At 31.5% G+C, this 13,935-nt stretch overlaps 2 protein-coding genes across 3 annotated transcripts; both read left to right on the forward strand.

Annotated features, from left to right (window-relative positions):
* Positions 1 to 362: 362 nt before the first annotated feature.
* On the forward strand, positions 363 to 2,700 carry LOC140872204 (uncharacterized). 2 transcript variants are annotated; one of them, XM_073274997.1, is made up of 4 exons: positions 363 to 542; positions 1,315 to 1,836; positions 2,099 to 2,236; positions 2,392 to 2,700. In XM_073274997.1, exons 1-4 carry the CDS (start codon positions 456 to 458, stop codon positions 2,476 to 2,478), a joined length of 834 nt encoding a protein of 277 aa, XP_073131098.1. In that variant the 5' UTR covers positions 363 to 455; the 3' UTR covers positions 2,479 to 2,700. The 2 variants fall into 2 exon arrangements, with proteins under 2 accessions (XP_073131098.1, XP_073131099.1); XM_073274998.1 differs by lacking the exon at positions 2,392 to 2,700 and having other exon boundaries at positions 2,060 to 2,230.
* Positions 2,701 to 7,945: 5,245 nt separating this feature from the next.
* Positions 7,946 to 11,365, forward strand: LOC140871722 (uncharacterized calcium-binding protein At1g02270-like). The gene is made up of 10 exons (XM_073274388.1): positions 7,946 to 8,288; positions 8,454 to 8,558; positions 8,655 to 8,760; positions 9,251 to 9,471; positions 9,551 to 9,627; positions 9,730 to 9,838; positions 9,923 to 10,048; positions 10,244 to 10,354; positions 10,462 to 10,569; positions 10,656 to 11,365. Exons 1-10 carry the CDS (start codon positions 8,142 to 8,144, stop codon positions 10,881 to 10,883), a joined length of 1,338 nt encoding a protein of 445 aa, XP_073130489.1. The 5' UTR covers positions 7,946 to 8,141; the 3' UTR covers positions 10,884 to 11,365.
* The last annotated feature ends 2,570 nt before the right edge of the window (positions 11,366 to 13,935 follow it).

Consider the following 13,935-nt stretch of genomic DNA (forward strand, 5'->3'; position numbering starts at 1 on the left):
TAATGAGATTTCTATGAAACGGTCTCGATTCATATTTAGAATAAAAAGAATATCACTTTTGAAACAAAAATAATATTTTTTATGAATCATCTCAAATAAGTCTCATAAAATTGATACGTAAGTGTTCTTGTAATTAATAAAAGAATAGAAAAAATGTTATTAAATATAACACAAAAAAACTATATATTTATAAGAAGAAAAAAACCCATGATATATATTATATACTCACCTAGAATATGTTTTAGGCTTTAGTTGTCAAAAAAAATATATATATAAATAAAATTTCGAATAACGCGAGATTCCTTTCTTTTTCACACGCTGTTCCTGTTTCCCCTCTTTTCTTTCTACACCTATAAATGGACCTCTCATTCGTTCAATGATTTCTCCTACAATCTATCAATAAGATCCAGGGTCTTGTGTTTGTTTCCTTCTGTAATTTACACTGAGTGAAGTAAATGTATGCTGATACCGGCCTGATGTTTCCATCAATGCTAAACTTCCCACAGCAGTTCGGGTGCTCTCACAGGCCAAATGCTTCGTGGGTAATTGTTTATTTTGTTCTCAATCGACATTTTTGGGTAGAAGATTGATGTTTTAGGATTTCGTTATCTTTCTTGAATTGGGCCTTTGTAATTTTCTGGAATTGTTCGTTTTTGGAGCTAACCCTTCGTTGGTTTGAATTTTTATGAATGTATTTATTCGAACCATTAGATAGTATAATATAATGATGTTATAGGTTAACAGAATATTTGTGAAATGTTAAGCACATGCTGTAGAATTTAATTGTAGAGAGGAAGAATGGAAATTCGATCTCTTTGCTTCAAAGATTCACTATTTGTTATGTTTTACTGTCATCAGATGAGCATATTAGAAAGCACTCGAATTCTTCTTTGCTCGATTGGATCTCTTTTGGAAAAAATAAATAAATTCTCTCTCTAAATTGTTCAGCAGTTATCATTCCCTCGCCACAAATACTGGATACAAGTATCAGACCCTCTGTTATCCTTTCTTTTCACGATCTCCTTTAGTGGCTCTTGGATTGAGGCGGTTTTTTTGAATTTGGAATTATTGGGTTCAAAATATTATGCTACACAGAAAAATAGAGGAGTTATTGATCTTCCATGTAGTCATGCTTATTCTAGCTCTGTTTGTTTATTAGTTATTTGGCTAATTGCATGCTTTTGAGTGATATGTATTTGCCAATCTGTTGTTTCCTGCTCAATATGTCTTCTCTAACCAGAAACTTTGTGTAAGTAATAGCAGACTTGATTTCTCTTCACACAACTTCTTTCTTGTTCCTGAATCTTTGTATAGGGAACACCATGTACTGTCAACCCAACACTCACTATATCAGATTACTACCTCGGGGGAGCAGGAGATCTCTTCAGTGCTCCTGAACCAGTAATTGAAGTGCCATCAATGAGCCTTGATCCAATGAATGTTTCCATTTCAGTGATTTCTGCGTTGGATGATTCCGTCCCCCCTCAACCTTTTGTGGTTGCTAATAATGAATCATCAATTGAGAATGGGCAACTCCTTGATAAAGTTTTCTATGAATGTGAAAGGGATCTCTTGGAAAAAGAAGCAATTGAAGCATCCTTGTCTGAAATCCCAATTGTTGTTAATATTCCTGTCATGGAGCACGAAGCAAAGGCGATTGCTAATGAAGAGTTGTTTGCTGGGAACCTGTTACAGGAGAGTGCTGCTTCGAGTTGTCTATTGTCGAGGGAGTCTGTGCGCGAGGCTCCACCGAGGCTGAACTTTCTTGATCCTCCGGTTATTGACTTTGATGCTGCTTGTGGGATCCGAAGAACTTTTAGTGAAGGAGATGTCAAGGTACTTTTTATTACGATATTCACTTGCATTCTTATGTTGCGACATGATAATGTTGGATTGAATTCCTATTGTTGCATTGGTAAGAAATGAGGAGTTTATGGTTTAGATTTGACCTGTGCTCCATGTTAAGTTGTTAACTGGTCCAGCCACTTTTGCATCTATTGGTTCTACAAAAAACTATATGAACTGAATAGTGTATAGATGTTTCTGCCCTCTTTAACAGGATAGGGGCAGGGTCATTGATACTGCGTTTTTATGACAGACGATTGGCAATGATAACGTAACCTTTCTGCACTCCCCACTGGGGATAGTGAAAACTTGTGTTTCTGAAGTTCGCAAGGAACAGCTGTCCAGGTACTGGAATAAGAAGTCTAAGAGAAATTTCGGCCGGAAAATCAAGGTTAGCATTCAAATACGTGTCCTTTGAAACGAATATTTACTGTTATTGTGTGTTAATGTGTGAAGAATTTATAATCAGACTATACTTTTCCCTTTTAAACATGCGACAAAAAATAGTCTTTCGCGCATTCGGCCTAATGATATGTTTGATACCAGTATGCATGTAGGAAAGCACTGGCTGACGGCCAACCGAGAATCCGTGGACGGTTTGCTAAACCTGAAGAGATCGAGAGTTTAAAGTAGCAAACTAGCAATGACTGTTAACTCTAAGGTTGAGAATAAATTTGTTGATTAAAGCTTAGGCAGGATCCATTTGATGAGTTGAAGGCTTCGTTTGTTTGTTCAAAGAAATAATTTCATGATATGTAGATTGTAGATTGTTTGTTTTGTTGTGAAATTAATAACATCTGTTCGATTGAGATTCCATTTTAATCACGAGCCGTATAAGGTTGGTTGCTTCAAGCACAAAAGGATTTGGTTTGGAAGGAAAATGTTGAATCGATGGATTTCAAATCACACCAATATTGGAGATACATGAGTAGAACCCATTATCATTATTGATGCAGAAATTAGGAATCTTAAGTACTTAGATACGAATAAATAAATAAATATATATATACATATATAAAAGAAGAAATTTCATTCACAAATCTACAATTAGTTTGTTCAGAAAATATTTCTATTGGGCCTGTAATTTGGTCTCGACTATTCTTCGGATCACCAAAAATAAAACACTTTAAATTTTTTTATTTGATTGGATTGTCTAACCAAGCACACTCTAATACGTGATACTCACATAAATTCATTTGTGTTTCTCATAGAAAAATCATTTACAAATCCAAATATTTCACGTCGTACTCATTTATATTTAAATTCAAATGAATAAAAATATAACATATCATATAGTGTATTATTCGGGCTAATTACACTTATAACCTCTTTTAACAAAAGTGTAAAAATCAATAAAAAATACTAATAAGTTGATACATCCTTTATTATTATTTTCTTTAGATTAGACACATTTCACTCTCATGTTATAATACTCAGACGCATTTACCTCATTTAATATAAGGTTTTATGTTTGATTTTATAAATGATACAATTCCCTCCCGTATAATTCTAATGAGATAGACATGAAGTCACCTTCATATATTGGTTCAAAGTAAAGAATCTAATTTCACCTTATCGCCGCCACAATCCAGCATTTCTAACACGATTTACTCATTTTTTTTCCCTCGTTTTTCATTTAAAATTATATCTACCGTTATACATTTGATAAAATAAAAAAGTAGCTAATTTTTAAGCAAATAATAGAGGTGTATATACGCAATTTTAATCAAAGCTGCCCACAAAAAATATCCTGGCAGAGGTCCTCATGACTAGTGTATATTGGCAATTCAAATCATGAAAACAATTATTATTATTTTATATAAAATTTAAAGGTTTCGGAAGTATGATGAGTAATGAGGCATGATAAGTTGGGGATATATATATATATATATATATATATATATATATATATATATATATATATATTATAATTTTAAGAGACGGATCGAAACGTGATGCTTGTAAAATTTTTGAATTATATCAATATAATCAATTATAACGTTTACATATTTTTGATTTACGCGTTTTGGTGTGCAGGATTTTTGTAAACGAATAAAACATACTAACGAGTTTAATTTAGTGATTTTTAAAAAAACACTAAAATTTACTAATCTATTTTAATGATCGTTCACAAAAATAGTGGACGTTGAAATGTGTGTAATCAAAACTAATTTTTTATTTTTATTTTTATTTTAAAAAAAACGTTTGGTGCTTGCACGAAGTTTGAACCATTGGATGTGGTTGGGCGTAACATGGTCTTCCCCATCATATCATCTGCAGTGCAATTAATTGATTGTTTGTGCAAAATAAATCGAACACGAAAATGGACTAACACACAATCGGATTGGATAGAATTTCAGTGGATTTAAAAAATTTTAAAAAGACTTTCCGAAATGTTCTAATAAGAACATGGGTGGGGAGCCGTTTGTTTCTTTTCCTTTCCTTGTTTCGTTTTGTTTTTGGGTCCGGAATCTATAATTAAATCGAATGGACATTATGTTACATAAATTAAATATCCATGTTAAACTATAGTTATTTAGTGGCTCAGGAGTCGCAATAAAAACTAGTGCACTAGCATACATGTCAAAACTAATATCCATTTTTTATATGATTGCGTCTAATTTTCTTAATTTATTTAAAAAAAATTATAATTTTTATAATTTTTTTGCTTGTGATAAACAAGTTTCGCCAGTAATACGAGAAATTATATTATATTTTTGTTATATGAATCAAAATTATACTTGTGATTAAAAAAAATCATATAATGGAAAATACCAAATTTGTCTCGATTTGAGATTCTTAATAAATATAATAATAATAATAATATAATAAACATGAGCTCCACTTCAAATGAAGGTAATGAGTGATGATGACCAAAGCAAGCACGAGAATTAGTTCGATGAACGACTTGCATGGATCCGATTTTTAATAGTTGGGGGAGAGATTAATATTTTTTAGTCTATATACGCCATCATTTACATTTATTAATTACAAATAGAATGATTAAATTATCATGGTTCTCACTCAAAATTCATTTAAATGAGCATATTTTTAGTGTTTTGCTAAAGTCTCCGCACCTCAAATGATTTACTTTAAGAATTATGGTCAATTTGAGTGATGGTAAACTCGTGCATTTCTTTGGGAATTAATTAAGTAATTAATATAGATAGGAGGTAGAATTTTATTTTACGCGCGGTTGGTTGTATTTTGTTGTTAGATTGGGATTTGAAAATTATAAATTCCACATTCTTTCACTTGTTTAGGTTTACAAAAATTTAAGTGAATTTCAAATTTAATTTGATAAATTAAGCATTTCTATTCGCCATCGAAAATCAGAATATTACCGATCAAATAGCATATGGAATATAGTTTATACTGTAAAAAGTGGCATAAAATTCTCTAACTTAACAAGCACAAGTTCCAATGATAACAAAAACAACAATTAAATAATCAACGTGAGGTTAGGATATTGGTGAAAGTGGAAGGGATAAGTGCATGATAACTTGGATTTTGGAATATAACTCCTACTTGATTTTATTCCAAAAGCTTTGATTTTTTGCAAGTAAAATTATATATATTTTCTACCATTTTAACCCCTATTTTTAATTTTAAAAAAAATCAAAATTACGAAGAATGAGTCACCCCAATTTGTTAACTTTTTATGAACATAACAAAATAGTATAATTTTAGATGTTTTCAGTAATTACATTTACACGTAAAATCAATTATCATGTATTTGTTTTGTACATTTATGTTACTTAATACTTCTCCATCACACGCTTAAGTTACAATTACTGAAGTCGATAATATATAACTTAAAAATTAAAATAACTACGATTAAATGTAATATTTTAAAAATTAATAAATTATATTATATCATAAATATAAATATAAAATCTATCAAAGTTGCTTCATAGATTCATTTTAGTGTTAATGAATGAATATACCAGTTTTCAACTTTAAACCCATCAATTTCGTTTTTATTAATAATAATAATAAATAACATAAGTTAATCAAAGTAAACTATGAGCACGTATCTTGTAAGATAATCTCACCGATTTATATGTATTACAAATGTCAAATTGATCTATAATGAAAACAATTTGTTTGATATAAAAAGTAAAAGTAAGATTGAGTCGAAAACTCATTTTATAAAATTGATATAAAAGATGTAAGCGGTTTTAGTTTTTTTTTTTTAAAAAAAAAAAATGGGTTTTTTTATTTTTACTGTAAATAAAAAAATAAATTTTAAAAATACCGTAAAATTTAAAAAATATCAAGAATACTGTAAAACTCCAAATCTGACAGCGGATGCTCAAACCATGTAGGCCGCGTCCGCTCCTATTGAGCATCCTCCGCCACAAGGTGCTTAATAGGCAGCGTCCTCCGCCACGAGGAGCGGATGCTGCTTAATAGGCAGCGTCCTTCGCCACGAGGAGCGGACGCTGCCTAGTGGCCACACATTACTCATTTAATATTATTTTAATTATAATATATAGTCCGTGATTATTAAATTATTGAGTTATTTGCACCAAACATCCCTGTGAAATATTGAAAATGCACACTTCTTCCATGTGAAATTTTAATAGACGTCTTCAACCCTGACCTTTTCAAAAATCATTACAGTCGCACCTTCAAATGAGTGATTGTTACGCACGCGACCCTCATGCGACTGGACAAAGATTTTGATATTTTTTTTGCACCAAATACCCCGTTAAATGTTAAAAATGCATATTTGACTCATGTGAAAATAATTTTTAAATCTATTCAACCCATAATACACGATTTTCATAAATAAGTATTTAAATAATTTCAATTACCAAATATTAGACTGAACTGATAAGTCAAACATATTGCTTTTTCGATTTAGGACTCTATATTATTGAACCAAAATTTAAATTTTTCGAGAATATGCATTGCACATTTATAATAAACAATAATAAAATAACATGCTTATATAATTCTAAATCGAAAAAGTAACATTCATGAACTTATCAGTTGGTTGAATATTTTAGTATTTTTAAATATTTAAATCCTTATTTATGAATCATATTTAATGGAAAAGTTGAAAACACAAAGTGATTTGATAAAATAATGATAAAGAGTTAAAATAAAATTTTTTTATAAATAAATAAATTAAAAATTATGAATTAAAAATTAAAATTAAAAATTAAAAATAAATAAAATTAAAAATATTTGGTACTTATCATGCACTTATCATTTTGATTTAATATTTTGGTACTTTTAGGTATTTAAATCTTGTTTATGAATGCATTTTTAATGGAAAAGTTGGAAACAAGAAGAAAGTTTAAAAAAATAATGATAACAAGATAAAATAATAATATTTTTTAGAAAACAACTATATAATCATAATAAATTTAAAAATAAAAATAAAAATAATAAAACAAAAAATGTTTGCTAAATGTTTTATAATTAAATTTTTATAAAAATCGTGTATTATGAGTTGAATAGATTTAAAAATTATTTTCACAAGAGTCAAATATGCATTTTTAACATTTCACAGGGGTATTTGGTGCAAAAAAATATCAATATCTTTGTCCAGTCGCATGAGGGGCGCGTGCGCAACAATAACTCATTTGAAGGGGCAAGTGTGCTAATATTTTAAAATGTATGGGTTGAAGACGCCTATTAAAATTTTACATGAGAGAAATGTGCATGGGGTGTTTGAGGATGCTGCCTACTGGGCAACATCCGCTCCACGTGGCGGAGGATGCTGCCTACTGGGCAGCGTAGCGGACGCGGCCTACGTCCTTTGAACGTCCGCTGTCAGATTTGGAGTTTTACAATATTCATGATATTTTTTAAATTTTACGGTATTTTTGAAATTTATTTTTTTATTTACAGTAAAAATAAAAAAACCCTAAAAAAATATATATATGGTGACTTTGTAAAGATTTTACAAGTTTGAACTAAAAAGTAATTAAGTTTATATATTAAGATAATTTTTTTTATCCAGAAAAATATTTCTTAATGGGGTTTATTCTGGTAATGTACTTTTATAGCGGCGGCCGAATCCCATTAATTTCGACCTTTTGCATTCTCAAACAGCATTATAAATTTTCTAGAAAATCAACGAATATTAATCAGAGTCCTAAGCTCTCTCTTATTAGCCATTCTTTTCTTTCAAACTAAGCACCACCATAACAATCATCCGATATTTTCTTCTGTTTTTGGAACTTTTGTTCGTTGTTTCATTTATCAAAACTTGCTGACATTCTGTTTTTTTTTAGAGAATCACACGTACTTGCCTACCATTTCATAGGATACGAAAAGGGATGGGGAGAAAAAGCAAGAAGATTGGCCGGGGGAGGGTATCAAGAATCGGGAGTTACGCCATAGCTTCATCGATTACGGACCCAACATGTGTTTCTTGCACAACTTTTAATATTCTTGCCCCGATTTACAAAAGACTCAATCAAGATGTAAGAATTTCAGATTTTCGCTAATCATGGATATAAATTTTTTTTATGGTTGTGTGTGTATGTTGGCGTGTGCTGTATTGTTCGTGTGTTTGTGGATTAGATTCCTGCAAATTGTTGGGTTTTTAATGGTGTTTTTTGTAATGTGCCTTGTGGTGGCGAGAGCAGGATCCAAGCTACAGGGAAAGCGATGTTAAAGATTATTGGCTGAACAGAAACCAAAAGATTTTGGATCGGTTGTTGTATGAAAGATCTTCCATCATCTGTCTTCAGGTTTTTATTTCATTCCTTTGACATTATTGAATAATATTCATATAAAAACATTACCTTTTATGGTATTTTAGCTTCTCTATTCGGGAATTGTTGCAGGAATTCTGGATTGGGAATGAAGAACTCGTCAGTATTTATGACAAGAGGCTTGGGGATGCTGGTTACATCAATTTCAAGCTTGCGCGAACTAATAATCGTGGAGATGGTATGTGTTTTAGCTCTTTCTATTTCTGATATTCGGATGGGAAACTTTTGATTGCCATTACTTCAATTTTGGCACTTGCAGCTGTTTCTTTTTCCCATGTATTTTCTTTATCTTGTTGTGTTGAATTAGAAGTATCTAAAGTGCACTGCATGATGATTTATGTGATGGAATTTTGTTGGTTCCTGGCTGCATCAGCTGTTTTCTTGTTTTCTTGTTTTCTTGTATATATGTGGATTCGCGGTATGTTGTGAAGTTTGGGTAGGGGCGGAAGTACCAAAAAAGTGGTTATGAGCAGTTGTTTTGATAGAAGTAAAATGATTTGGTCCTAACCAAAAGTGGAGTGGACTTCTGTATTGTTGTCTATACATGCTCAGGTATCAGGACTCTGTAGTTTTCTGTATCATAAGCTTCATATTGTGCTCAGTTTATTTAATTCTCCGATGACTTCGTTCCCAATTCAAATGTAAAGTTGTTTCTTGAAATTGTTCAGGTCTTTTAACCGCTGTGCACAAGGACTGCTTCAGGATCATCGACCACAGGGAGTTACTTTTCAATGATTTCGGCGATCGAGTAGCTCAGCTACTGCATGTCAAGTTGATTGCCCCTATTTATCCATGTCGAAACAATAACGTCCATCAAGAAATTCTTATAGTGAATACCCATTTATTGTTTCCACATGATTCAAGTTTATGCTTAGAGAGATTGCGTCAGGTATGCAAAAATACTATTTTTCGAGTCTTGCCCTGCTATTATTCAGTCGCAACTTACCGTGGCTTATTTTCATTAACAGGTCTATAAGATATTGCAATATGTGGAATCATATCAAAAGGAAAACAAACTCAATCCCTTGCCTATTCTTCTGTGTGGGTAAGTTCAGGATTCTTGTTTTTAAGTATTTAAGTTTTAGATGACTCAAGGCCAATATAAGATGAATCTCACATAATTGGCTGTGTTTTTCTTACAAGGCAGTGACTGGAATGGAAGCAAGAGAGGTCATGTTTACAAGTTTCTTCGATCTCAGGGATTTGTTTCATCGTATGATGCTGCTCATCAGTATACAGATGCAGATGCGCAGAAGGTTGTTTAACTCAATATCTCTACTTATCTTCTTCCGTGTTTCTTTATAAATTCATTTCTGAAGTATGACATACCTTGAATGCAGTGGGTGAGCCACCGCAATCATCGTGGGAACATCTGCGGTGTAGATTTCATATGGCTTCTTAATCCTAATGGATACAGGAAATTACTTAAAACAAGTTGGAGTGAAGCCGTGTTTGGAATGTTCAAGGTGAGAGGTCATGTTGATTTAAAAAAAATTCTGTACAATTGTTGGAGAGCAATATTTGCTTGGACCTTCTATATGGTACAACAATCAAAATGCTGTGCTTATGTCGCTCCACACGAGTTGAGGCTTTCCATTCTACAACGAATTCTCAGTTTTCGTGTTGCTTAATTCTCAACCTTGGCATATTCATCTTTACAGTATCAACTCAGACGAGCTTCGCTGACAGAGGACAATGCATTTGCTTTCCTAAAAGCTGATAGCCATGGTGATTACATCACCTACTCGGGCTTCTGTGAAGCGTTACGGCAGGTATGTAGCCATTTCAGTTGTACAAATTTTCTTCGTAGTGAAGGCTTTTTTCACACTATTACTTCAGAAAGATGGTTACACTGTTTCGCTGTTTGGCTCTCCCGCAGCTTAATTTGATTGGCCATTGTAATGGATTAAGTGCTGAAGAGTTGAAAGAATTGTGGGTTCAAGCAGACATTGATGGAAATGGTGTTCTCGACTATAATGAGTTTAAGGTAATATAATACGACTTTCGCCGCCATAATTATGCATTTTTGTCATCTTTTTTCTTCATTCTGCTTAATGTGGAATTCTTTTCCAGCGCCGAATTTGGAACTCCTCATATTCGAAGCAAAGAGACGATGAGTTCTGGGATGATGTTGTCAATGGCACCGAGCAAACAACGGGTTTCAGTATCAAGAATGCAGTTCTCTTCCCCACAGAAGTGGAGAAAGGCACGTGGCCCGAAGACTACTCTCTTTCGGATCATGCTAGACTCACTGTTGTATTCTCACCGATGAGAATGCCATGCTCTCGACTGACAACATGACACCAGTTGGCACGAGTTGAACGCAAAATTGTACGAGAATAGCAAGAAGGGTCGAGGATGTCCGAGTTGAACGTGCAAGATGATGAGGACTTCTCCAGTCTCAAGCCACCAAATCTTGTTTCCCTAGAGGTTTTCATGCAGAAGTTCCCAGCCGGAGTTTGGTCTTGCTTCTACCCTCTCAATAGTCAATATCGCACGAAGGCACGCGACGTTTCGCTGCAGCCATCGGTGAAGTGCGGGGGAGATGAGAATGACATCTATAGAATTGATGAATAGGATGTGTGAATGGAGCAACAAGAGTGACTCGAGTGCTGTATTGTAATGCAGCCAGCTCAAAGCTTCCTTTGTTGGCCTTTTTACAAAATAGAATTAGGATTTACTATCATTTTGCAAGCGCGGGTCCATCGCGGATACCCTTTGCCGGGTTAGTAGAAATGGAATTATTATTATTATTATTATCATTAAATAAACATTCGATTTTATTATTATTATTATTTTTTTAAGAGTTAAACATTCGATTTGACCATTGGAAAGGTTTAAATAATACATTCATTTTGGCAGCAGAAGTGGATAACACGTTTGGCGAGAGACTCGTTCCAATTCCTATTTAGAAGTATTTTAAATATTTTTTTTTTTAAAAAAAAAATATAAAATATTGACAATGATGTGTTGCCAACCGAAACTCAAAAGACGCTTATAGGTATATCTCACAAAAAGTCACGGCTTAAATTTTTTCACAAGGCACCTCCTAAATATATTTAATTATTTCAAAATTTTAAACATCTCTGGTCTATTTTACCCTCATTTTGACGTCTAGAAGTGGATGCTAGATCCAACCCTTAATTAATGTCATTACTAAGCCGGCATAATAATTTGCTAGGAGTTTCGAAACTTACTCCATTTATTATGTGCATATATTTAAAACCGCACTCTGCAGCCAGGATTTTAAGCATTCTAGGTATCAATTGATTTCAACAACTAAATACTAATATTTTTTCATTGTAATTTTGAAATGGATTTAAGATGTGGAACAAAGAATTTAAATAGCCAAAAAAAACAAGACATGCACGAGATTTCTCCGTTCGAATAGTATATTTTTATTTTTATTTTTTCGTTTTCACATCATTTTTGTGGGAAAACATATGATTTCTCTTATGTGGTGCATGCATTAATGTAAGGTTGATAATGATACTAATGAGTACATAAAAATTCTATGGTAATAAGGGAAATAATATGAAAAGATTGATCTAAATCCAAGCTCGATGTTCGATTTCCAAGATAACAATATTAGATTTTGAAAAAATAAAATGGTGATTATGTATTTTCCAACAGTATAAAAACAAGATCAATGGGCTCCGATTATATATATTTATTATATTATAGTTTCATCAATATATTACAATATTTGTTGTTGTATAATTTTACTTGAGAATTATTTATCATGATATAATTTTAAATAAATATGATATATTTAAAATTAATCAATAAATAAATTTGAAAATAAAATTATGTACTAATCAAATTTTATTAATATTAATTGGACTTAATAGCAATTTAGATTAAGGATAAACTTGACCTTTTAATTTGATTATGTACCAATAAAATAATTTACAATAGTTCATGTATCAATTTATGTATCAATTTGATATTTTATCAATAGTTCTTATACCATAATAAATATTACTAAAAAAATAATATGATCCACAAAATATAATGATTATATTTGGGATTTTAGCAGCAATAAAATCCAATATCCCTCTGGGTCATTCTGTACTATAGGCGCGTAAATACTTTATGGCCATGACCATAGATTTTTTCCTTAAGTTGATCAAAATCTATTTTGACAGGTGTGGCAATATTAAATTTTGAAGTGAAAATGGGAAAATTCAACCTAATCTCAGCAAATTTGAATGTTTTTTGTTTGAAAAAAAATTTACGCTATGGCGTATTATATTTGTTTGATTTTTTAAAATTATTATCCAAATATTTACCACATTCACATTTCATACCAACATTTCAAACATGAAATATTGAAATTTCATAAATTTTGGAGTTTTGGAACAAGTAGAAACTTGAGTAAACTTTGTGCGACAAAATAATTCGAAAAAATATTGATATAAAAAATTAAATTTATAATCATTAATAAGTATTCCTCCAAACCATCAACCGAAACAATCCCTCAAAAAACCATGCAAGTACACAAAAAAGAACAAATGGTCCTAGTGGAAGACCGAGTCTACTTCTACTTCCCATGTACCTTTTTGAATCCAATCGCAATTCGGCACGTGGCTCGTTATGATTGGATTGACTGCATGGAGCTTTCATGCTTCAAATCTTCCTCGTTACGGAAACATTGAAATTATTTTTCTGAATATTGAATACATTTTCTTAATAGCATTTCAATTAAATTGCTCATTTATTTTGGAATGAACAAATTAAATATACAAACACAATGAACATAAAATTATAATGCCCTCTTTCAAAGCATTCTTTTTCTCCTTTATTTTGCTTTCGTTTCTCAAGAATTTATTTATTTTTTTAAAAAGATTTTAAACAAACAAAAAAGGAGATATGGAATGAGTAACTGTAGTGCCAATGGGCAATGGCAATGACTAAAGCGTGTGCCCACACTCTTGTTGGTCCCATAGCTTCATGGCGTATTATATTAACAAAACCCGTGTGAAACAATCCCCTCTCCAACTCCAAAAAAAAAAAAAAAAAATTATAACATTTTACAATTTAATTAATTATTTCATATTGATGCACCTATGATACATTATGCAATATAATAAAAAAAATCTATGTAAATAACATCGAGGAATGTTAAAAATAAAGAAATATATAGGGTGAAAATAAGTTGATAAACAGTTTTTTTCGAGTTTTAAATTGAATAAGATAATGAATTTTATCAAATAATAGAGAAATTTTTTTTGATATCGATCATTTTGTCTTTAATTTATAGAATGAGTTATTATTTTTTGAGGTTAAATATGTAATTTGACTTTAGTATCGTATGAATGACGTTAATATAAATATCTCAATATTTGTATAT

Source organism: Henckelia pumila, unplaced genomic scaffold, assembly GCF_033568475.1.
Source record: "Henckelia pumila isolate YLH828 unplaced genomic scaffold, ASM3356847v2 CTG_461:::fragment_3, whole genome shotgun sequence".
In the NCBI taxonomy this organism is placed as follows: domain Eukaryota; kingdom Viridiplantae; phylum Streptophyta; class Magnoliopsida; order Lamiales; family Gesneriaceae; genus Henckelia; species Henckelia pumila.

Bases quoted from the DNA above. Each gene is read 5' to 3' on its own strand.
- LOC140872204 (XM_073274997.1), top strand. From the start codon at position 456: ATGTATGCTGATACCGGCCTGATGTTTCCATCAATGCTAAACTTCCCA. The intron at 543-1,314 runs GTAATTGTTTAT...ATCTTTGTATAG, and splicing joins ACAGGCCAAATGCTTCGTGG to GGAACACCATGTACTGTCAA. The intron at 2,237-2,391 runs GTTAGCATTCAA...GTTTGATACCAG, and splicing joins ATTTCGGCCGGAAAATCAAG to TATGCATGTAGGAAAGCACT.
- LOC140871722 (XM_073274388.1), top strand. From the start codon at position 8,142: ATGGGGAGAAAAAGCAAGAAGATTGGCCGGGGGAGGGTATCAAGAATC. The intron at 8,289-8,453 runs GTAAGAATTTCA...TGGCGAGAGCAG, and splicing joins ACAAAAGACTCAATCAAGAT to GATCCAAGCTACAGGGAAAG. The intron at 9,628-9,729 runs GTAAGTTCAGGA...CTTACAAGGCAG, and splicing joins TTGCCTATTCTTCTGTGTGG to TGACTGGAATGGAAGCAAGA.